The sequence below is a fragment of the Urocitellus parryii genome, chromosome 2 (genome assembly GCF_045843805.1).
Source record: "Urocitellus parryii isolate mUroPar1 chromosome 2, mUroPar1.hap1, whole genome shotgun sequence".
In the NCBI taxonomy this organism is placed as follows: Eukaryota; Metazoa; Chordata; class Mammalia; order Rodentia; family Sciuridae; genus Urocitellus; species Urocitellus parryii.
In genome coordinates, this window is record NC_135532.1 from 221473295 (window position 1) to 221495682 (window position 22388).

The 22388-nt window shown below is 48.9% G+C and overlaps 1 protein-coding gene across 1 annotated transcript in view; it reads left to right on the plus strand.

The window, feature by feature from the left end:
- Positions 1-19701, plus strand: part of Igsf5 (immunoglobulin superfamily member 5) — a 34336-nt gene extending 14635 nt beyond the window's left edge. The window contains exons 4-8 of the mRNA XM_026399413.2: positions 4976-5116; positions 7149-7173; positions 10477-10577; positions 12060-12133; positions 19392-19701. Of these exons, the coding sequence (XP_026255198.2) occupies positions 4976-5116; positions 7149-7173; positions 10477-10577; positions 12060-12133; positions 19392-19487 (437 nt within the window). The 3' untranslated portion in view covers positions 19488-19701. The remainder of the gene's footprint in view (positions 1-4975; positions 5117-7148; positions 7174-10476; positions 10578-12059; positions 12134-19391) is intronic.
- The last annotated feature ends 2687 nt before the right edge of the window (positions 19702-22388 follow it).

Genomic DNA, 22388 nt, shown 5'->3' on the forward strand with positions numbered 1-22388 from the left:
TGTCAGGCCTCTTCAGGGATCTGGTCAGCATCAGTCCTGATGCCACTTCCCCAAGCACAAAGAATCTGTTCTCATTTCTGGAGTGATCCCTGTCAGTCATGGAGGGAAGGACAGTGGCAGCAGAGGAGGTTGGAGCAGGTCAGGCCCCGTGGCACGGAATTCTTCCTACTGGTGTGTAGCCCAAGAGCCTTCCTCAAGAAAAGTGAATTGCAGGGTGACTGCTCACCTTCAGAACTGTTTCGTAAAAGCTGATTTTCTTGCTGACAGAAGAAACAGAAACTTAGAGTATCACAGACATCCCTGAGACTAGCAAGCCACAGCCCTCTCGCCCCTGTCTCGAGACGCTGTGGGCCTTCATGCCACTCTGGGTTGTTTTCTTTTTTTAAATTTGTTTTAATTAGATACACTTGACAGTGCAATGATCTTGACACATCATACATTTGAATCTCTGGGTTGTTTTCTTTGCATCTGTCTGTGGACAGCTTGGGAAAGGATGGAGGTGACACATGACCGCCCCTGTAGGAGGGCGTGACTCCTGTCCACAGTGCATGTCCACAGAAACTCAGGGGCAGAGAAGGGCGGTAGGCGTGGCAGTCCCTTCACTCTGCAATAATGGTGTGAGTCTGGGCTCCGGTGTCTCACCTGTGACAAGGGCAGGAGAAGAGCAGAGTGGGTTCTCCCTTCCTCTGTGTGTCGGTCACCGGAGGAGGCTGGACGCAGACACTGAGGCTCAGGCCCCTCCCCAGAGGCTCTGGTTTGACTGGTCTTCTTGGAGCCTGGGAGTTAGGATTTTAAAGTTCCCCAACCATCTGTTGGGCACCTAGGATTTTGGGACACTGTTCTAAAAACAATCTCCAGGTGCCCACCTTCCATCTAGCCTTCAGGAGTGGTGATCCACGCAGGTTTGATCATCAGACAGCGGCTGCTCCGGCTCACTCACTAGACAAGTGGCCGCTGGTGGTGGTAGAGGGGGTGGGCTGGGGGGCCTGCAGCACCGGGGTGGCCTGTCCAGGCAGGACGCAGAGCCAGGGCTGGCGTCTCACTGGTCCAGTGATCCCCTGGGTCCCTCCGGTTCACCAAGAAGCGTGCTTTGTACATGGTGGCGGTGAGATTCTGTGTGAACACAGTTGGCTTCAGGAAATTCCACGCAGCCTTTGACAACTGCACCTTCCTTTGGGAGCACCTGGGAGATACATCTTCCTGGTCTTCAAAGATGGAAAGAAAGGAAAAGGACACTCTTGAGGCTGAGTAAAGCCCGTCTTAGGTCAGTCGTGCAGCCCCCACCGTGGTGTGGAGACCCTAGGGAGGGAGGCGGTGCTGACCGGGAGAGGGCCTCTCAGGCCCCATCTGTGGTCGCTCAGGTATGGCACCTCTCTGCCAGCCAACCTACCACACCTGGAAGCAGGCACACCCCAGACTTCTTAAAGATGTGTTTATTTCACGTCAGGCCTGGGTGGTGACTTCCCAGGGGGATTGGGGTAACTCACGGCAGGGTGTGGGGTGAAGGACGAGGCTCTCCTGTGTCTTATCCTGGATAAGACCATTCCAAGAATCTGTGTTTTCTGGGCACCTTTATGATTTTTTGATTTATCAATATGTGACTGTTATCATTTATTTTTTTCAATTTACCATAATTGTATCCATTTTAAAAATTGGCCTTATACTGAACAAAAATATCCAGTGTGTATATGATACATGTGTACATATACAAACACACACATATGTATACACATGTGTGTAACATATGAAAAATAAAATCATTATTAAAACAAAAGAGGTTAACCTATGGAGCTCCAGGACCAAACCCTCCCCACCCCGGCTCATGTACAAGGCTTTGACCTCCCCTGAGTTAGAGGGAGACTAGAGCTCAAATCTCTCCCAGGTGTAGACTTCCAGCAGCATGTGGTCACCACCAGTAGAGAGCAGAAGAAGAGCCTTCTGGTTCCTGAGGCCAGTTGCCATTTGGTCAGAGTTGGGGGCTTTTGGGCAGGCATCGCCTGGCTGACTGGTGAGTTAAGGAACAAGGAAGTGGGTAATGCCAATATGGTCCACTCTCCTCCTTGACTCTGTCACCAGTCTCTGCAAGGCTGCTTCCCCTCCTGCAAACAGGCACGCCCAAGGGCACTCCCAAGGGCACTCCCAAGGACACAGCAGGCAGTGGCTTCTAGGTGAGAGGAAAGGCTGTCAGGTCAAGCCTGAGCTGGCAGGAGGGTGGGAAAGGCCACGGCATGACGTCTTAGCAGGTGAGGGGTCCTGCCGGTTGCTGACATACTGAGCCAGACCTTACTGTTTAACCTGAGCCAGCTCCCTTATTGTGAAAACTTGTCATATTTGCAAGCTGAGTTTTGTAAGAGCCCATCAAACTGGATGCAGGGTGACAGTGGCAATCTCAGGCATGTGCCTTGGAACTTCGAGCCTCCTCAGAACTTTCCCACACATTTTTTTGAGTCTCTGGGCCAGAATTGTTACTGGTGAGTGAGATGGAGGCCAAAGGGGACATAGCAGGTACACGGTGGCATGAGACTGACTGGCTACCCCAAGGCAGGCCCCAAGAGAAGCCCGAGGCTCTTGTCAGTCATCAACCTTCCCCACAGTGCTGATTTTCAACTCCAGATTGAGAATAGATTGATGAAGTTCTTGACTTCATCCTATTCTTATGGATTTGTGGGAGGGGGCCTAGGGGAGCACCCGCTAAGGAATGGAGTTACTCTTGGGCAGTGTTTACATTTTTTGTCACATACCAGGGATTCTCAGAGTGTGGGTCCTCAGCCACCTGCATCTCAATCACTTGGGGCACGATTCCAAATCCCTTGATTCTGCACATCCAACAAGCATTCCAGAGGATTCTTGGGGTTCTTCCATCTGTGGAACGAGGGGATAATAAGCTTGCTCTCTGAAAATGAGGAGCTGGTGTTAGTGCTCCAAGTCTGGGGGTGGGAGGTATGGTAGAAGAGGGTATAATTCTATCCTCTCCCCATCACAATTTTTTTGGGGCCCCTTTCTTGTCTCTTTCTGTCCTATCTCATTTCAGAAAGATGATGAGTAAGGTGGAGATAGATGACATTAGAAAAACAGTTGACTTTCTCTACATTCCTACAATTCTGTTCTGAGCATCCCAATATGGACAGAAAGGTGAGTTCTAGGTATGACTTGGCTACAGCCAGCTGCCTGACTTCTCTGTGTGGAGTCAGAAGGGAATTCAGCATCTTAGTCATCCATCCATCCATCCATCCATCCATCCATCCATCCATCCATCATGCCTAATATGTTCCAAGTGCTTGGAGTATAAGAAAAATAAGTCAGTCCTTGACCTTGAGAAAGGTAAGTCCTGTTTGGACATCATAAGATATATAAGAAGAAATGGAAGCAACAGTTGAATTCCTCATGTTTGATAGGACAGTAAATGTGAGGTGTTCAAAAGAGAAACTGTCAAAATCATTTTAATATTTCTCAATTTCCTAGAAGAAAAATTTAAAAAAATCCTTTACAGACAAAGCAGAGAATCTTTGTGTAGGAAGGCAAGACACATTTTTTTTTATATTATATAATTCTTCAATGTATAGAGTTCCCAGAATTTCAGCTCTTGTTTTTAGACAAGATGTAGATGATTCTGCAGCTGGATCCTGAGCTGCCCATGAGTCAGCCTCCAGGTGTTTGGAGGTGTTAGACCCAAGGCACAAGTGATCATCTCTAGCAATGCCACACTCGTTCTGAACATTTGGCACAGACATGGGAATGGCAAACTATAATTGCAAGGTCAATTTTCAAGGAAAGCTCTAAGGAAGAACATCCAAGAGTGATTTTCAACTCTGGCCTTTGGTTCCAAAGTGCTGAATGACCATTAATTTCAAAGCCAACTCCATGTTCCTTCAGAGGAAGCCTCTGTTTTAATATTTTCTGATGTCTAGCCTCTAATAAAGTAGCACATGTTTATATCAAGATGCAAGTCACTCACTCAGGGCTGAGTGACAATTGTTTGTCTAGAGCAATTCACAGTCGGACAGTGGTGGTTTGGCTTCCATGTGGCTGGCAGGGAGAAGCGAAACGCTGGACGAGACCCTCCTGGGAGCACCAGTGTTGTTCCCACCAACCATGGCCCGGTCATGCTGCCCAGTAGGACTTTCTGTCATGACAGAGGTATCCCATAGCTGTGGTAATCAAGCACTCAAAATGGGACAGTAACGGAGGCACTGAATAGTTAATACACCTAATTTGAATTAATTAAAATTTGAATTTGAATAACAACATAAAAAGCTGGGATTGGAGAGCTCTGAAACTCGGCAGCAAAAACTCAAAATCGCCTTTTTCTCTCTTTCCTGCTCTGCCCTCTTCCTGTAACTTCCTGCCCGTTCCTCCTCAGCTGGCCATTTTTCTCTTGTGACCCCCTGACTGCCTGGTACCCTCAGAGGGCAAAGCAGTCCCCGAGGAGGGCGGCTCCTGAGAGCTGAGGGCGGCTCCTGAGAGCTATGGGAAGGCAATTTCAGCCTGAGAACTAGATCCTGCAGGGGTCTGGGTGGGGCTGCCGCGAAAGCCCTGCACCTGGCTTCCTTAGCAGGGACCGGCTCTGTTCCTGTTGGCTCTGGACCTCAGAGAGGCCTCCAGGAGTGAGACCCCCATCGTTCTCCAGTCTTGCCCGGCGGCAGCTGCTTGAGGATGATTCTTGAGTGAACACAGAAGGTGCGGGTGTGATGAGAGTCCTCCGCCCCGGGCCCAGGCTCAGGGCGCCAGGTGCTCCCGACTCACACCTGGGCTGGGTTCCTCAGCAGTTATTTATGGATCACAATAAATATGAGGATGGAGATGCTGACCAGTGCTGATTAACGGAACTCACGGAAGGGACGCTGGCCTCTGGCGCCCGGCCACAGCAGGCTCCCTGTTGGCATTAGTGGAAAACAGACTGTAATGTAGAGCGAGGCAGAGTCCATGATCCGAGGCAAAGCTCACTCAAATGTCTCCTCTCCTTTCAACCCTGCAGGCAACACGGAACAGTCAGGTGCATCGTTGCCCACCTGGGCCATCGCTCTGCTCGCAGTGTTATGCGTGTCCGTGTTTATCCTGATAGTTGTTCTGATCATCGTTTTCTGCTGCTGTTGTTCCTCTCGGAGAAAGAAAAAAGGTAACTTTTTCCTGTGTAAATTTTTATGTAGTTTTGAAGTTTGGTATAAGCAGATGAAGCTGATGAGCTCGTGAGCTCTTTTAAATGATCCACTGAGGGCGAGCAGATAGAGCTTCCCACCTGCAAGAGTGGCTATTGTCATCTGTCATTCTATTGACAAATGGCCAGTGTTGGAGACAGTGTGGAGAGAGGGGGCCCTTGACCACTGGTGGGAATGCAAATAGGAGGGGCCATTATCGGAACAGTGGGGGAGCGCTCAGACAAAATGAAGCCCAGGGCCACTGCGTGATCCAGCAACTCCACTACTGGGTATGTACCCAAAGAAAGCGGAATCGGAATGTCCAAGAGATGCCCGCTCTCCATGTTCATGGCAGCACTATTGTTAGCCAAGAAGGGGAAACCGTCCAAATGTCCGTCCATTGAGGAATGGAGAAAGAAACTTACACAGAGTCAAAGGACAGCTGCCAGGTGGGGGCTGAGGGGATGGGGACACGTAGGTCCAAGCAGACAAGGTTTCAGTCAGCCAGGACAGATAAGTGATGGAGATCCATTGCAAAGCAGGTGTCTGTGCTCATCATGCTGCATTGTGTGCTTGGAAATTACTACAAGAAGAGGTTCCAAATGTTCTCAACATAAAAAGGTGATTAAACGTAAGAGGCGATGGATGTATTGAATAGTCTTTAATCAGTTCACGATGCACACATGTCAAAACGTCATACCACACGCTGGAAGTAGATACAATTTTAACACATATAAAGCTGATGTATCTATAATAGATCAATATCAGTTATACTTAATAAAGTTGGGAAAACAGTAACAAAAAATGAGACAAAACACGAAACAGAAGAGCATTTGACTCCAAAGCCCTTGGAAGGAGCTGGAGAGATCCACGGGGAAGCTGAGGGTCCTCTGGGAAGGAGCTGATCTGTAGGAGCTGTGGGGTCTTCCCTCTGCCGGGAAGCCAAAGAGGCAGTGCCTTTCTCACGAGACACGGATTATTTGAACTTTGTGCTTATTTTCAAGGGTATGTAGCTACTGTGATGCGTCATTGAATGCTGTAGTTTTTTTTAGGATAAAACCTACCCGTTTGGGCACATCAGAAAGTTGTTTCCTGTTGTGTGAAGTTAAATTTCCCTTTGCAGGAAAATATTAATGTACTGGTAGAAAGAAAAATAAGGTCTCCTGTTACAGTCTGGATTTCCCCATGAGGATGATTTCAATGCTTCAAATGACTAAATATAATTTTTCCCCCCAAAAGTATTTTTTGGTACTCGACTGGTACCTGCAGAATTCTCCCTGTGCCAAGTGGTTGACAGTGGAGTGACTGAGAGGGACCCAGCGGAGTCCTAAAGAATACAGGCTTGAGAGACAGGCGTGGGGACTCGGTCTGTGGCTTGTGACTCCCTGTCTTCAGATTCTAGATTCACTGTAGTTCAAGGATCCGTTGATTAGAGATATTAGCAATTTAATGACAGCTTTGGGGGAACGTGTGTATATACCAACCGTATCTACCATTGGCACAAATGAAACTGATAGAAAATGTATCTTAGAATAACGTGAGAAGGTAATGCTACTATGGTAATATCTAGTCTATTAAATTTGGTGACACTAATAACTACTCTTGGGTTGTTGCAACAATTAAATGAGGTGATGCTTTGTACAGTTCTGCCCTGGGGCTCATACATTGTCAATACTGATGAATGACAGTGGTGATTGGTGGTGCCAGCACTTCTTGTTGAAGGAGTCTTTTATAATATTGGTAATCAAACTCAGAATCACTAAATACTAATTGGATACCCACTGTCTTTCAGGTGCCTTAGGTTTACTTATTTTTCTATTGGTTAAGAGTGAATTCTGCTTTCCTTATTCTTGGAAGCCATTGGATGATTTGGTGTGGGGGTCCCTTCTTAATGCCTGCTGGGTCACCCATACTAATGTGAGGGTTAGTAGAATCTGGGCGTCTGTAACAATCAATGAGATTTTGTTTTTAAAACTAGTATTCTGATTTTTCTAATTTTTTTTTTTTTTGCAGAGTCTGTTTACCAAATTAAAATAAGGTAAGTTTGAAATCATGTTGGTTTTTTGAAAACCAAGTGAACTACCACCACCACCACCAGCACACATACCCATAATCGTGCCATTTTAGGGTTTGTGTTACTCAAAATTAAGTCCTGAAAATAGGCGACACGGCAGAGCACATGTGCCAGCCACAGACTCACGGGGCGGCCCTCGGGGACTAGCGCAGGGTGGACGACGGCTGCCCGGCTTGCTCTGGCTGCTTAGGGCTGGAGCAGACGTGTTGGTGCCTGGCATTTGCAGCTCCTTCCACAAGAGGACACTGTGCACCAGGACTGTCCCTCCTGTTCTCCGTTGAGGATGGGGACACCAGAGAGGGTACGCTGGGATTTCTGGGGCATTGGAAAGCCAGGCCTCGAAGAGCTGCAGGAGGCAGCATTCCCCGCTCCTTGCACCACAGGAGGCAGGACAGAGACTCCCCTCCTGCCCACACTGTCCAGCAGTAGCTGCAAGCACTGTAAAGGTGACCGTGTCGAGACCCACCAGAGCAGTGCCCACCAGTGTGGACGCAGCACTTGGGCTGGCAGCAGTGCTCCAAGGGGGCGCTGTGGACACGGGTGGCTTCCTGGCCGCGGCTCTGGCAGTCATGGCTAGCTGTCGCTCTTTACCTGTTAATCTGAAATGCTAAGATTTAGGCTATGCCTGGCTGCACTCAGTACAGTGGACAAGTGTGTGTCCTCAGGAAGGGACAGGTGCTATCCCTCTCCCCCCGCCGCTGGTGATAATGCGGTTCTGAGAGGCGCCGTCTTCTGAGGATGCCACCGTGGAGCATCTGAAGACAGGTCCCCGTGGGGCCTGACTTAGGGGAGGGAGGAGGAAGGGACACCACCCTGATAACCTTTCTGGCCTCTTTTCGACTCTACCCCTCAGCGGGACCACAGCATGGAGGCTGGCCTCGCCGTTGTTGACCATGGCCACATCTTTGGTGTCTGTTCGGGGGCCTTAGGTGACCTCAAAGCATAGTAAGATGATCAAGAGCCATTGAGGGTCCTGGGCAGAGAGCAGCCACAGCCCCAGTGCAGTGACCGTGGGTCCACGGGACAGCTGGGCTTCGCTGAGGGCGTCCCACGCACGTCAGCTTCTGACCTCAGCCCTGTGGAGCTTTGCAGTCTGGATTCTCACAGTGACTTTATGAGGCCACTTTTTTCCATTTCGTAAATGAGGACCCTGAGCTAGAGAGGTTAAGCAAAATTCCTGACGTGTCCCCTGTGGGCGGGGGAGGGTGGGAACCAGAACAGGGCTGCCTGTTCCAGGGCTCAGGTCCGTCTGTGTGTGCTGCTCCCGTGCTGGACCAGGCTCCCTGTCCGGAGGTGAGGACAGGGTAGCTCGCTTGCTGACCTGGGTCTCCTTCCAGTTGTCCCTGGGGCTGACTCCTGCCACGCACGGCACCCTTTGCATCAAAATCACATGTGCGTTTTAAATTTTTTTGAATAGAATCAGTGCACGTTTATTGTAGACAACAATTAAACAAATATAGGTATAAGAATTGGTGTTCAAATCCCTTACAGCTCCACGACCCAGGGTCATCATGTCCTCTACGCATGTGTGTACCCACGGGCACACGTGTTCACATATGCACACGTGTGTTCACACACACACGCACACACACACACAGTTATTTTATAACTTGCTCTTTTCATTTGACTCCATCCGGAAGTCAATTTTCCATCAACAATTATTTGTCTACCATATATATATATATATGTATATATTTATATATATATATTTATTTATTTATATTTTTGTACCAGGGATTGAACCTAAGGGCACTTAACCACTGAGCCACGTCCCCAGCCCTTTTTATGTTTTATTTTGAGGCAGGGTCTTGCTAATCTGCTCTGGCCTAACTAAATTGCTGAGGGTGATGATCCTCCTGCCCCAGCCTCCCGGTGCAGGGTTACAGGGTGTCCTCCGCCCTAGGCTTGCCCACAGCATTCTTGTTTGTTTGATGAAGTCTTAAATGGTCGTGTGACTACAGAAAAGGGTACAGACCATGCCCGTGGGGCTTGGCTGGTGTTCACAGGGCACTTGTGCTAGGGCTCGGCTGCTGAGATTCTGAGCTGGAACATCCTCAGTGTCTGAAAGTGCAGCTCAGACCCCGTCAGATTGTTGTCTGCCCCTTGTCACCAAAGGCAGCATTCTCTGGCACCTGTCCCCACATCCCCAGACACTAGACTCCTGTAACTGTCACAGGGTGGACTCATGTCACGCGTACTCATGCACGTCTTCCTGCTTGAGCTCCTCACTCAGGCTGAGCCACACTGGCACGCAGATGTTGATGGCGTGACAGTTACACCATGTCACCACCATGTCACGGTGTGCAATTCATTTTTCCCCACGGCTTTAAGTGGGCGTTTGGGTAGTTTCCAGGTTGGGGCTGTTCTGAATGGAAGGGCCCCTCTCTGAGCTGTTCATATGTCCTTTTGTGAACCTAAGTGCCCACTCCTGTTTGTCCTTCTGTCGGGCGCACCTCTAGCAGGGAGCCCTGGGCCACAGGGTCGGCCTGACTTCCGCCACAGTCTCCAAAGGAGCTGCTCCAGGGCACAGGGCCCCCAGCAGCTCTCGAATGTCCTCATCTGTCATGAGTTTTGCAGCAGCGTGGAGACAGGTCCTAGAGACACTCGTCATTCATTTTACCAAGTCCCTGCTGCTGGCCACCTGGGCTGTTTGTGGGTATTGCTATTATACATAGCCCACGAGGAATACTCTTTCTAGAACTAATTCTTAGACATTGAGTAACGTATTCCAAACTTCTGAAGCTCAATATTTCTAATTCTCCCTCTAAGCATTGCCAGACGTCGTTCCCAGCATGCTGCCCCCCTTGCTGTATTTCCGAGGTTGGCGCAGGGTTTCCATAAGGGCTGCATTGTAAGCGGTTTGGTTCTGCCAGCCATCTGGTCTCTGTTACAACATCCAGCTCTGCTTTTGTAACACGAGAGCAGCCCCAGACCACACGGTGGCCTGTGGACAGGTGTGGCCGTGTTCCAACAAAACTTCATTTATAACAGCAGCTGGTGGCTGCTATTACTGACCCCTGCTTGATCAGTGGTTCCTGAGAGTGGACACCAGGTGGGTCTCATGAGGCCCATGGGGCTCTGGTGAACAGGTTCCATCCCTCCCATCCTGAGGACGTGAACTTGCGGACCGTGCACATCTGCACGGTGAGCTAGGCACCTGGCTGAAGCTTTCCTGGGGCCGGACTGCATGGGAGGCTGAGGGTAGCCAAGCAACCCGGGTCTCCGTGGCCAACTAACATGTGACTTTGTAAAATGTTCTACTTCTAGGAATTCTGAAAACGACAACACAAAGAAAGGAACTTCTGAGACAAAGTTAAAAAACGAAAATGAAAACTATGCATTCAGTTCAGATGCACCAAGGACCAGACGTGAGTAGCTGGTGGGGCAGGAGAGAGGCAGCCAGGAGACGGTGCTGACGCAGGGCCAGCAGGACACCACTCCTGGGGAGCACAGCAGCCACAGCGGTAGCGAGTTCTTGGATAATGTTTAGAAGGAGAAAGTCTAGAATCAGGAATATTCTAGGACTAGGTTATTAGTAAACTCCACCTGTTTATCTGAAACTTGTCTTTTGGGTTCTTTCCCCAGGATTTTTCTGTAAAGCCTTCTGCTTTAAAAAGTGTGGGGAGGCGTTTTAATCCTTTGCAGGAAGTTTCCTCCAACCCTACCAGACCCCGCCACACTGACACTTGGCAAGTAATCTGTGCCCGTTGTTTGGGCCGGGTGCTGGAGAACGGGAGACCCCCTCCACTTCTGAAGCATCGTTCTGATTATCTCATTTTCACAGAGGCTAATGGGTGGCAGAATCTTTGAAGGCTGCCTCCGGACAGTAGGATTTGTAAGGCTGATGATAAGGAAAGTCAGAACAAATCCCGCCCCAGCAGTCTTCCAGGAAGACCCAGCAGAACAAATCCCACGGGAAGATTTTCAGCCCATCAACCCTTGATGAGGATTTTTATTCTTTTTTCCTTAAATAGGAACTCTATCTTCAGAGACCCCCATTCCAAATAGTAGGCTTCAGATCTTAAATAATTCTACAAAGCACAAATAGCTTCCATTTATAGTGTAACCACAACTTCCTGCAGTTTCTTGTGAATGTTTATTCATTAGTACTTTGAGCCATTAATCAAGCATCTTGACGAAAATCTTGGCTGAAATCTAAACCTCTGTTTCTTTCCCCCCATTTGTCCTGTAGGTATATTTTTCTTGGTCAGCTATTCATCTTGTCTCTAGATGAGGCTATTATGTCAAGAAAGGAATTGATTTTAAGTCAGTTTTTAAAATATTTTTATTTTACTAAAAGAATACAGTTCTAAAATTATATAATCTCAAAGGAATTTTTAAAAACAGTATTTATGGTTGTATTAGCTTTCCGTCACTATAACGAAATGCCCGAGATGAAAAGCTTATAAAGAGGAAAGGTTTTAATTTTGTTCACAATTTCAGAAGCTTCAGTCTACATTGGATTTGTCCTATCACTTTGATGAAGCAGCACATTTGGGAGGGGAGCACATGACAGAGCACAGTTCCTCATCGCATGGCAGCCAGGAAGCAAGAGAGACAGAAAGGGGCCAGGGTCTCAATATCCCCTTCAAGGACCCATCTCTAATGATGTCTCTTCCTTCCAAAGGCCCTGTCTCTGAATGGTTCTCCCACCTCCCCACAGACCAGGCCTTTAACACACGGGCCACCAGGGCACACCCAGACTGAAACTGTAGCAATGGCTAGGGTTACTGGGTTCTGGGGCTCCACATAGGAGCAGGCACGTCTCCTTATGCATCACAGCCTTCAGTGCATGTAAGTCGGTTTATTTTTTAATCACCAAATACACTGAACTCATTCTTCTATTGCAGAGACGGCTCGTCTCCCTCCCAAGTCCAGGGAAGCCCGCGCCCAGGGACAGCCGAGCAGCAGCCCTCCTCCCCAGGTGACCTGGACGTTTCTTTCTCTATCACCCTGCAGCGTGAGATTCTAAAATGGAGCCTGTTGAACGTCCATGCTGGAGGGAATGGGGGGCGACCTTGAGTATCTCCTGTCCCTCCAGCAGTGCTCCAACACCAAAGCTGACGTGTGCAGTTGTCCATGAGCCCGTTTTGAGAGAAGGTGACTTGGCTGGGGGACATACCAGCAGGGCCAGCAAAATCACAAAGGCACACAGCTTGCCGTGTGTTCTTGTTGAGCCACGTTCTCCAGGACTTAAGTCAGCCCTGCTGACCTGGTTACCTGGCCCCACAGGAGGCATATCTGTACTTGGACCAAGGGTACTTGGCTCATGGAAGGATGCTGGGTGCTGGGTGCTGGGTGCAAGACATAGTAAAAGCGTCTGTCTGTGCATGAGAGATCTGTGACAGGAGCTGGAGAGCTGGGGAGGCCCTGGTGGGACTAGGGTTGAGGGGAGAGCAGAGGGGCTACGATGAATCCAGCCAGGACCACAGGACCCTCATCTGCTCTTACTGAGAGGAGGGATGTGGCTGGCAGAGTGGGTTTTGGGGGGAAAGAGCAGACATTTAGAGCTTGCAGATTCTGAGGTCTCACTTAGATGTGCACGAGAATCCGTTGGGTGTGCAGCTGAATTCATAAGCGTGGCTTCCAGGGCGCGTCACATGCTGAGGCTACTGTTGGATGTTGAACACAGCTGGGATGGCATCCTCGGGACGGGCCAGCTGGGACCCGGGGAGCACAGTGAGCTACCTCCGATGGAGAGTCCTTGGCACTTGTTATTCCCATGAATGAACTAGAGCTAATCTGCAGAAAATGAGATTTATTTCTTAAATCACGTTGGGCGTAACCGGCGCCCTTCTCTGACCTGGACAAATGCAACCTCAGCTGCGGAGTGTCTGGCGTGTTCCCCGCGGGGCCCAGGGCGCACGGTGTTCTCCCCTGCAGCTCTCGGGAGAGCGACCCCACGGCTGGGCTGCAGACGGTGCACTGCACTGGGCGGTCCTGGTTTGTTCTGCAGCGGAGGGTTGTTAGCCTGCAGGGATGGCGCCGGCGTGGGCCCTGGCAGAGGACCACTCTTTTCCGCGTTGCTCCTGATTGGATTGCTAGGCAGCCAGGCTGTAGTTTTCCTCCTGCAATCAGGATTCAGCTCTCCACATCCATCCTGCCGGGGACCTCGCCTTCCAGGCCCTGGGGGGGGGGGGGAGGGAGTGCTGACGGATGCTCCTGTGTATCAGGAGGACTTCAGCCATGTCATTAGTGGTGACCCAGGTGGCCACGCAGGAAGACATACGAGGGGACCGTGGCACCAAAGAAGCTGGGCCTAGTGACAGACCGCTAGTTCCCGGCACCAGCTCTAGCGATGTCCTTGGCTGCATGGCAGGAAAATAGAGAGGTCAGTTCTTTCCATCAAGGTCCATCTCCTTGGCACATGTATCTGCTGATGCATTTAATCTGAGAGATGACTCTGGAAAGGCGGCACACAGGTTTCCTCTGGAAGCTCCAATCTGCCGATGGAGAGGTGGCAGTAAGGGAAGAGTCGGCTCTGAGGGATGCTGTGTGGACTCCCCAGGGCAGGGAGGAGTGGCTGTGAAGGGGTATGCCTTGCCGAGGGGCTCCACCACCCGGAGCCAGGCACAGACATTCCAAGAGCACATTTCAGCAGCCATTATTTCCACAGCTGCCTGTGGCCACCTTCTGTCAAGCGCGTCTGCACTGCCAGGCCCTGTGCTTGGGAGGAGATCAGGACTGGGTTGCACCAGACAATTCCCCTCTAAAGGCAGGTGGTGTGAACAGGGAAAGGGGAACTCCGGATGAGTCTGGAAGCAGCAATGGAGAGTGAAGTTTCAGAGTTCTGAGTGGATGTTTCTGCAAGCTTGAAGTGCTGTCTTGAGAATACACAGGGAGAGAAATTTAAGAGGTTTCTGCTAATGAGACATGCAACCAGCTAAATAATTAACTGGTGGAAAAAGAGCAGCAGTCGTGGGGGGGCTGTGCCCGCGGCGGGGGGTGGGTGGTAACATGCCCTGGGGTTTCCCAGGTGTGCACAAGGCTTCGGGAGCCCAGCACCTCAGCAGAGGGCATTGTGGTCCTTAGAAACAAGTCAGGACCCCAGAGAGAGGGACCGTCTTCTCTGGGCTAGAAACTGGGAAGGTGTTTTAAAGAGCTAAGTCGCACTTACAGGAGGAGAGAGCGTGCCAGATGCATACTGGAGGGACTGGAACTGGAAGCACATAGTTCCCTTCTTGGTCCAGAGAAGACACAGTCTTCAATGTTGTCCACAGGGTCACTTGGGAGCTGCCACTTGACGGAGACATAACTTAAAGCCACAGGTCCAGGTGGCCCTGAGCACAGAGGCCCCTGTAAGAGCTCCCAGGTTGCAGGGCCTGGCCTGTGTGGCTGCGTTCTTGCTGTGGAGGTGACCTCAGAGCTCTTTAATCCACTGTAGACAGCACAGCCCATGCCCTCTTCCCTGGGCCCTCCCCCATTCTGCAGCTAGCCAGCTTTCTGTGGGCAAGGATGGGCAGCTGGGAGAGTCCACAGCCTGTCTCAGTGTCCTTTCAGCCTCCTCTCTGCCCTCCTCAGGGTGACTCCAATTTGTCACAGAGCTCCCGTGCCGCTGGGCGTTTCTGTGGGCCCTCTCTGGCCCCTGCTGGCACCCAGCAGCCTCCTGCCCCAGGGCAGGGTTGTGGACTGCACTACTTTGCAGAGACCCTCACTAAGCCTGAACAGCTGTAGACCTCCAGCTGTGACCTGGCTGCAGCCTCAGTTCTTCCTAATGGCAGCTACTGGGGAGCTCACTGGGCCAGATAAGTGGCCCGTCCATGGAGAGACGCGTGCCCACCAGCGCTGGGTGGAGCCGCCTGCTCTGCTCTAGGAGGCCTGGGGCAGGGCGAGCCTGGCTTTGTAAGCAGCAGCAGCTGCCCAACTATGAGTGCCCTCTCTTTTCAGCCGGTGCCTTCCTCTGCACACCTGGGTGATCCGTGGACCTGGGATTTTCAGGTGTTAACTGAGGGATGGTTGTGGTCCACCCTATCTAGAACAGCTCTGTACTGTCACAGCAGGGCTCTGTGAGGAGCATGTGTGCAGGGACAGTCCCTTCACTGTGAGTCACAAGCTGTGGCGACAAGCAGCATCACTAGGACCCACCTTAAAAGTGACATTAAGGTTGGGGTCACTGCCAATGTTAAATGACTCCGTGTCACATTGCTGCTTCACTCCCCTGGGGTCAGGGACATGACAGCTTTCTTCAAACACCCCCTATTTATTTATTTATCTTTGAGAACCCCCTATTTAAATCAGGAGCAGCCTGAAGTGCCCAGGTCACGCACAGGACTCATCAGTGAGGCCTTGGGGAAGCTCAAACTCGTGGTCCCACCTCTGGGCCTCCTGGCTCAGAAGGCTGGGGAGGCACCTGGGCACCTCTGCTGTCTAGAACAGCCTGGAGTGGCTCCTACCTGCTGAGGGTGACCCTACCTGGTGACCTTACAGCAACACGGGAAGAGGGTGGCTGGAAGGGACGAGTGACCAGTCGCCAAACACCAGCTCACCCCCTTTGTAACTTGGCCCTGCCTGTTGGGGGCTCCATCCTGTCGTTGGCTCACTGTCCCAAGGCGTTCACGGTGCCCTGTGCTTACTGCACGGGGGAGGGTTTATTCTGGGCCTCTCCCAGGGGTTGACGGTGCTTGTCCTCTTGTCCCCTCTGCCAAGAGTCAGGTGGACACCCCTGCAACTAGAAGAGGGTCTAAACACTGGGCCTGTGAGTTTGGAGTCCCCAGCTCAGGGCTGCACACTGCAGGACAAGAAGCAGGTGGTGTGGCTGGGGACCCGTGACCCTTTGTCATGGACCTCAGGCCCAATTTCAGTTACAGCCTCTACTCAGCTAACTAAACATGTTGCTATTTGGGAAGGGGTAGGCACCAGCATCCCGTCACTCTTGCCCATTGCTTTGGGTGGAGATCCACAATGCCAGAAGCTCAAGCCACCATGCTTTCAATGTGGCCGTCCCTGGAAAACTGTAGACGTGCGGGGCTTGTCTCAGGGACAGCATGGTAAGTGATAGGCTGTGGCTGGACATTTGCCCCACAGAAGTCAGCCATGGTGGCCCAAAGCCAGATGGGCAGGGTGGCTGGTGTAGGTCAGGGCCACCGACGATGCTGGGTGAGGACAGTGGGACAAGGCACAGGTTCCCAGGGTGCCTGGCCCTCAGGCTTCCTAAGGCTCCCTCCCTGCTACCCCTGTTTCCTTCCGGGTCTGCCCTGAATGTAGGAAGTTTTATTTGAGGGATGGGCTGACCTTATTCCTGCCATGATCAGGTAGAAACCAGGGACATGTTTTCCTGGATGCTGGATGTCCGACCTCCCAAAGATGGCTTGGTCCACAGAGCTGAGTATGTGTGCATGTGTGCACGTGCACCCTGGCACCTCTCCATCCCTGTGGTGCGTGGTGCTCTGCCCATGTGGTTGCCCTGGCACCTCTCCATCCCTGTAGCATATGGCTTGGCACCATCTCAATACAGCAGAGGCATTTGGGGAATTTATTAAAGTGCAAATTCTTGGGGCTCTTGCAGACTTTGTGGGCATTTTCTCTGGACAACATTCTTCATCATGTTCTGGCATTTTAAATCCTGTTCCCCTGGGATCTACTTTGAGGAAAATATTTTCATAGACATGGGTAGCATCATTTCTAAGGGAGAGGACTCTCTGAATTCTTGGGATTTTCTTAGAACAATGCATTTGGAATCACTGGGCCTCACGTGTCCATAGCACCAAGCTTGCTCCAAAGCACAAAGAAGTTTGAGATGCTTTCGGGAGTGCAGGGAACCAGACCAAGTGCAAGGTCATGACACTGAAATGCTTCCGCTTCCACAAGTCTGTGCCCTTGTTAAACCTTCTGTGGATCCTGAGGCACACTGTACCCAAAGTGGGTAAAAACAACGGGGTTTTAGGCTATAGAGACCTCAGGCCATGCATTAAATTCTAGGAAGGGTCAGAAGGGAAATAGAGATGGATTTCAAAACAGATACCAAACCACGACATGGCTTTATGACTGCTTCTCTCTGGCGGAATCCACCGTTGGGAGGTCCAGACCCGACCAACACTCTTCTCTAGACAGGACTTTCTGCTGCTGAAGTGGAGTGGCCCACATCACTGTGGCTGAAATGTGTTAGGACAAAGATGGTGAAAAAATTTGAAATTTTTAATAAAACTTGCTGTTAACAGGAAAGGCAAGTTCTCTTCATCTTGACATGAAGCCATGGGGTGTGGAAATGTTTTGCATCTTGATGAGGTTTTAAAACAGGTGCCCATCTTCTCCTCTCCCCTTTCTCTGCCTCCATTCCTGATCTGTTAATTCTTCCGGTTATATTAGATGTTTTTTCTCTTTCTCTGTCATTTTGGAGGGTGACATGTAATTGTCTCAAAGCTTAGATCAAGCCTTCCCCTCAATCCCTCCTTCTGTTGAGATAAATAAATAAACTGGTGATACATTTGTTTTTTAATTAATTTTTAAAATTTACACATGATAGTGGAATGCATTACAATTCTTATTACACATATAGAGCACAATTTTTCATATCTTGGTTGTATACAAAGTATATTCACACACCAATTCGTGTCTTCATACAGGTACTTTGGATAATGATGTCTATCACATTCTACCATCCTTGCTAATCCCCTGCTCCCTCCCTTCCCCTCCCACCCCTCTGCCCTATCTAGAGTTATCTATTCCTCCTATGCTGTCTCTCCCTACCCCACGATGAATCAGCCTCCTTATATCAGAGAAAACATTCAGCATTTGTTTTTTGGGGATTGGCTAACTTCACTAACATTATCTTCTCTAACTCCATCCATTTACCTGCAAATGCCATGATTTTATTCCCTTTTATTGCTGAGTAATAGTCCATTGTGTGTATAAGCTACATCTTTTTTTTTATCCATTCATCTATTGAAGGCCATCTAGGTTGGTTCCACAGTTTAGCTATTGTGAATTGTGCTGCTATAAACATTGATGTGGTTGTGTCCCTGTAGTATGCTGTTTTTAAGTACTTTGGGTATAGTCCGAGGAGTGGGATAGCTGGTTCAAATGGTGGTTCCATTCCAAGTTTTCTAAGGAATCTCCATATTGCTTTCCATATTGTCTGCACCAATTTGCAGTCCCACCAGCAGTGTGTGAGTGTGCCTTTCCCCCCCACATCCTTGCCAACACTTACTGTTGTTTGTCTTCATAATAGCTGCCATTCTGACTGGAGTGAGATGATATCTTAGAGTGGTTTGGATTTGCATTTCTCTAATTGCTAGTGATGATGAGCATCTTTTCATATATTTGTTGATTGGTTGTATACCCTCTTCTGAGAAGTCTCTACATTTAGAAAACAGCAACACATCTATGCAGCCAGCAGTGGAGACAAAGGCCATAGACCGTAAACATCTCAGCGTGTTCTCAGCTGAAGGCGCCATCCTGAGAGCTCTGCTGAAAGAGTCCCGTCCGCTCCCATGTTCCTCCTGCTGTTGGGGGTCCATCCACTAAAGCCAGGAGCCAGAGTGGCTGCAGGCTCAGGACTCACTCACATCCCACTGCAGCCTGAATAATTTATCCTGCCCAGCTACATTATTTAAGATGTTCAATGCAGCTACCGAGCCTTGGAATCTGAGCCAGCATCCCCCGGCTGGCAGGGGAAACACTCGGCAGTGCATTTTTATAGGGCGATCCTACCAGGCACAGGCCCCCATCGGCAGGATTCCACCATTTGTTTGTGAGTGTTTCTGAATATGAATAGCAAAGAGGGGGCTCCTTCCTGATAGGAGCCAGTGACACCCACTGCCAAGGGAGACAGATGGGGGAACCTATTTAGAGTCAGTTCAATCTTGTCCCCTCTCTTTTAGAAGGGATGTATGTTATTTGAAGAAGTTTAGAAATATTTTGTGTGTTCATAAAAAAGCCATCTGGTAAAGCAGGAACTTCTATAGGAAGATGGAAAAATAAAACAAACCAGGCAATCTTTGCATTTGTAATTTACCTTCCACTGAATGAATCTTGGATTTCGGGATTGCTCTTGGACCCTGGACTTGGAAGCTCCCTAGAGTGTGTGTTGTGGAGAATAACGGAGTCAAGGAAGAGCACGTTTCCACACCGTGTTCCCCTCTGCAGCCTAATGCCATCTCCTCGGGGGGGCGGCGGTTCCTTCTCAAGGTTCCATTCACAGTGAACTCAACCGATTAAATCCATTCTTTTTCCTCTGTTGCCAGGAACCCAGAAAACAACAGCCGGCCCCAGCAAGCCGTCCACAGGTCTCTTTTAATATTGCCAGTCCTCAGAAGGTCAGGAGCGCGACTTTAGTATAGCGAAGGCTTCTCTGGGGACCTGTTTTGTACCTGCTGACAAGTGACGTCACGGGGCCTCCATCCATCTGCCAGCATCACCTGGCCCCGTCGGACAGTTGGAGCGGGTACCTTATGGTGGCAGGAGCAGTCTGTTTTCCCAGAGGCCATGGAGAATGTGGCTTCTGAAATGTTTCATGGTTTTATCGAATGCCTGAAAGTTTCCAAGCAAAACCCTCAATGTATCATGTTAATATTTATTGTCACTCCCACTTGCTCATCTAATAAATGGCACTGGACTCTATTCTACCACAACATTTTTTTGTTTTGTTTATCTAGAATTTTTAATAAGATCTAAAGATTACAATAATACATTATTTATAATTCAGAAGGTACCACAACTTTTAAAATATTTTTATTGTTCATAAGATGGTATTTATGTGTGTTTAGCAGGCAATTATTGCAAATGATCAGAGAAGTAAGAAGAGAATGACTAGGATCACTCAGAACTCTGAATCCACTGGCACACTAGAGCTCAATAGGTTTGAAAGTCTCAGGGTTGAATGTTACAAGACCGCGGTCCTGTCTGTCTGCTCCCTGAAGACTCCTCCCACTCCTCCAGTGAGTCACATGTGGATTCTGCCTGTTGGGGGCAAAGCTCACACATGCAACCATCACGGAAGTGATTACGTGTTCTTTAATAAACGAAAAAGAAAATACCAGTATATTGTATTGCCTTTCTTGAAGCTTTACTATTTGGGTGCTGTTTTAAAGAGTCACATAGTTAGAAATTAAGCTTTTCCAAGAAGGAACACAGGGACTTTTGGAAAGAGTTCTCATCTTCACGCTTGCCCTTTGCTTCCGTGTCTTTGTCCCACTCAAAGTCAACGGGAATGTTGTGACTAGAAATGGAGGGTCTGCCTTTCCCAGAGGTCCCTTTCCCTCCGGGGTGTTCAGTGAATGTCACCGCCCGCTCGGCCTCTTCAGATGTAACCTAGAGGCAGGACTACTGTTTTCCTGAGCTCTGAACTGGCCGGTACAGATTTCCATGCCAGTTGGCCATTAGCCACTGCTCGGAGGCTCCCATACCCCCAAATGTTAGTGCTAAAGTAGAACTTGACTTCTTAGGTACGTCATGATTTTAGCAAGTTCCTCCAAGTTGCTAAAAGATGCAAATTCATCATGATGAGGTTTCTCATCACGCAACACTCTGCTTGTTAATCCTGTAATTGGCTGACAAGTATGACACCCTCATGATTTATTAAGTACTTTTATGATCTTAACTCACATTCAGCTCCTACTCTGGACCTTCTTCCATGAGCCAGCGATTAGCCCAACTATTCCCTAGCACTATGGCAGGTTTGTGTTCTGATTGGCTGTTGCTTGTACAGGATTCATTTTGATTGGCTGGTGTCCATATAGGCTCCATTCTGATTGGCTGGTGTCCATACAGGGTCCATTCTGATTGATCAGTTCCCGTACAGTATCTATGCTGATTGGGTGATGTTAGTACCTTACTAATTGTCAGATATCTTTTTTAAATATTACCATAGCTTAGAGGATTCTGGAAAAACGTCATCTCTTCCAATACTGACCCAAAGTGGGAGAATTGGCTGCCTATTTTTAAAAACTTTTTTTGGGTATACATTATAATTACACATAATAGTGGAATTTGTTACATATTTGCACATGCACACAATATGTCTATTTTTTTGAGAGTAGAACTAGAATGCAAACTCTCAAATATCCTTGAATATTGCTCTAGCATGTTCCTAAGAACCCTTTCTATGGAAAAACTTCTGATTTAATTGCTTAAAAATGGTGCTCCTGTGTATTATACTGATTTATTTACTCCTTGCTGGTGTGGTTGGGTCTCTCCCTACCATTCTTGAATGGGTTCAGGAGAAGAGAAAGACGAAAAGGTCTTGAGACCCTTTCTGCAGAGCTAGTGAGTGAACTTGGTATTCATCACCTAATAGTTACCCTCCCTAAGCCATCCTAGGATCCAGACCCAGAGACAAAACAAGTCCCCCGTGCTTTGTGGCTTTTGAAGCTTCTGCAGCACCTACTACGGAACACTGCTACACACAGTGTTCTGTAACTAGGACACCAACAGGTCAGTACTGAGAAGGGCAGTATCTTGACCATAGTGAGCATCTCCCACCAGCCTGCGAATCACATTTCTGTGGCTGTTTTAGGAATCAGAGAGGTTGCGCCCAAGAATACAATCGAACTTCAGGCTCTGACCTCAGGAGGATGATGCCCAGTGGTTTGTGTGGCCGTTGTTCCAACGTTGAGCTTGTTTGTTGTCTTGTTCTCATAGTATCTTCCAGTTTCTCAGATTGTGGGAGCTGTGTTAGTATCACTGCTCTTTCTTGAAGATGTTTTGTTCCCCTGAAATCATGCAGGAGCTTAATCCCCAGGTTCTTACATTAAAGGTATAAAGAGGGTGAAAACTTCATTCCTACATAATGTCTAGAAGTAAGGCCTTTGTGTTGTAATTAGATCAGATGAGGTCATTAGAACGGAGTCTCCATGATTGAATCTTGGTGGCTAAGAAGAGGGAAATAGTCCACACAGACACACATGTACTCCTTCCACGACATGATGCAGCCAAGGACGACCTTGGCCAGAGATTGTGCCATGCTGTTTGGATTTCTATCCTCCCAAACTGTGAGCAAATAAACCTGTTTTCTTTATAAAATAACTAGCTACATGTACTTTATTATAACATCAACAATGATAAAACAACAAAAACCAGATTAGTACAGTCCCCAGGAGCACATTCTTACTCTATCATTTTATCCCAAGAGTGGAGTTTCTCAAAGGAGTCCCCTGGCTAGTTTTTATTTCACAAGAGATAGATATATTATTTGAATAGAACTCTCTAAAACCATATCAAAGCCACAAGGGACTATTTGAGTT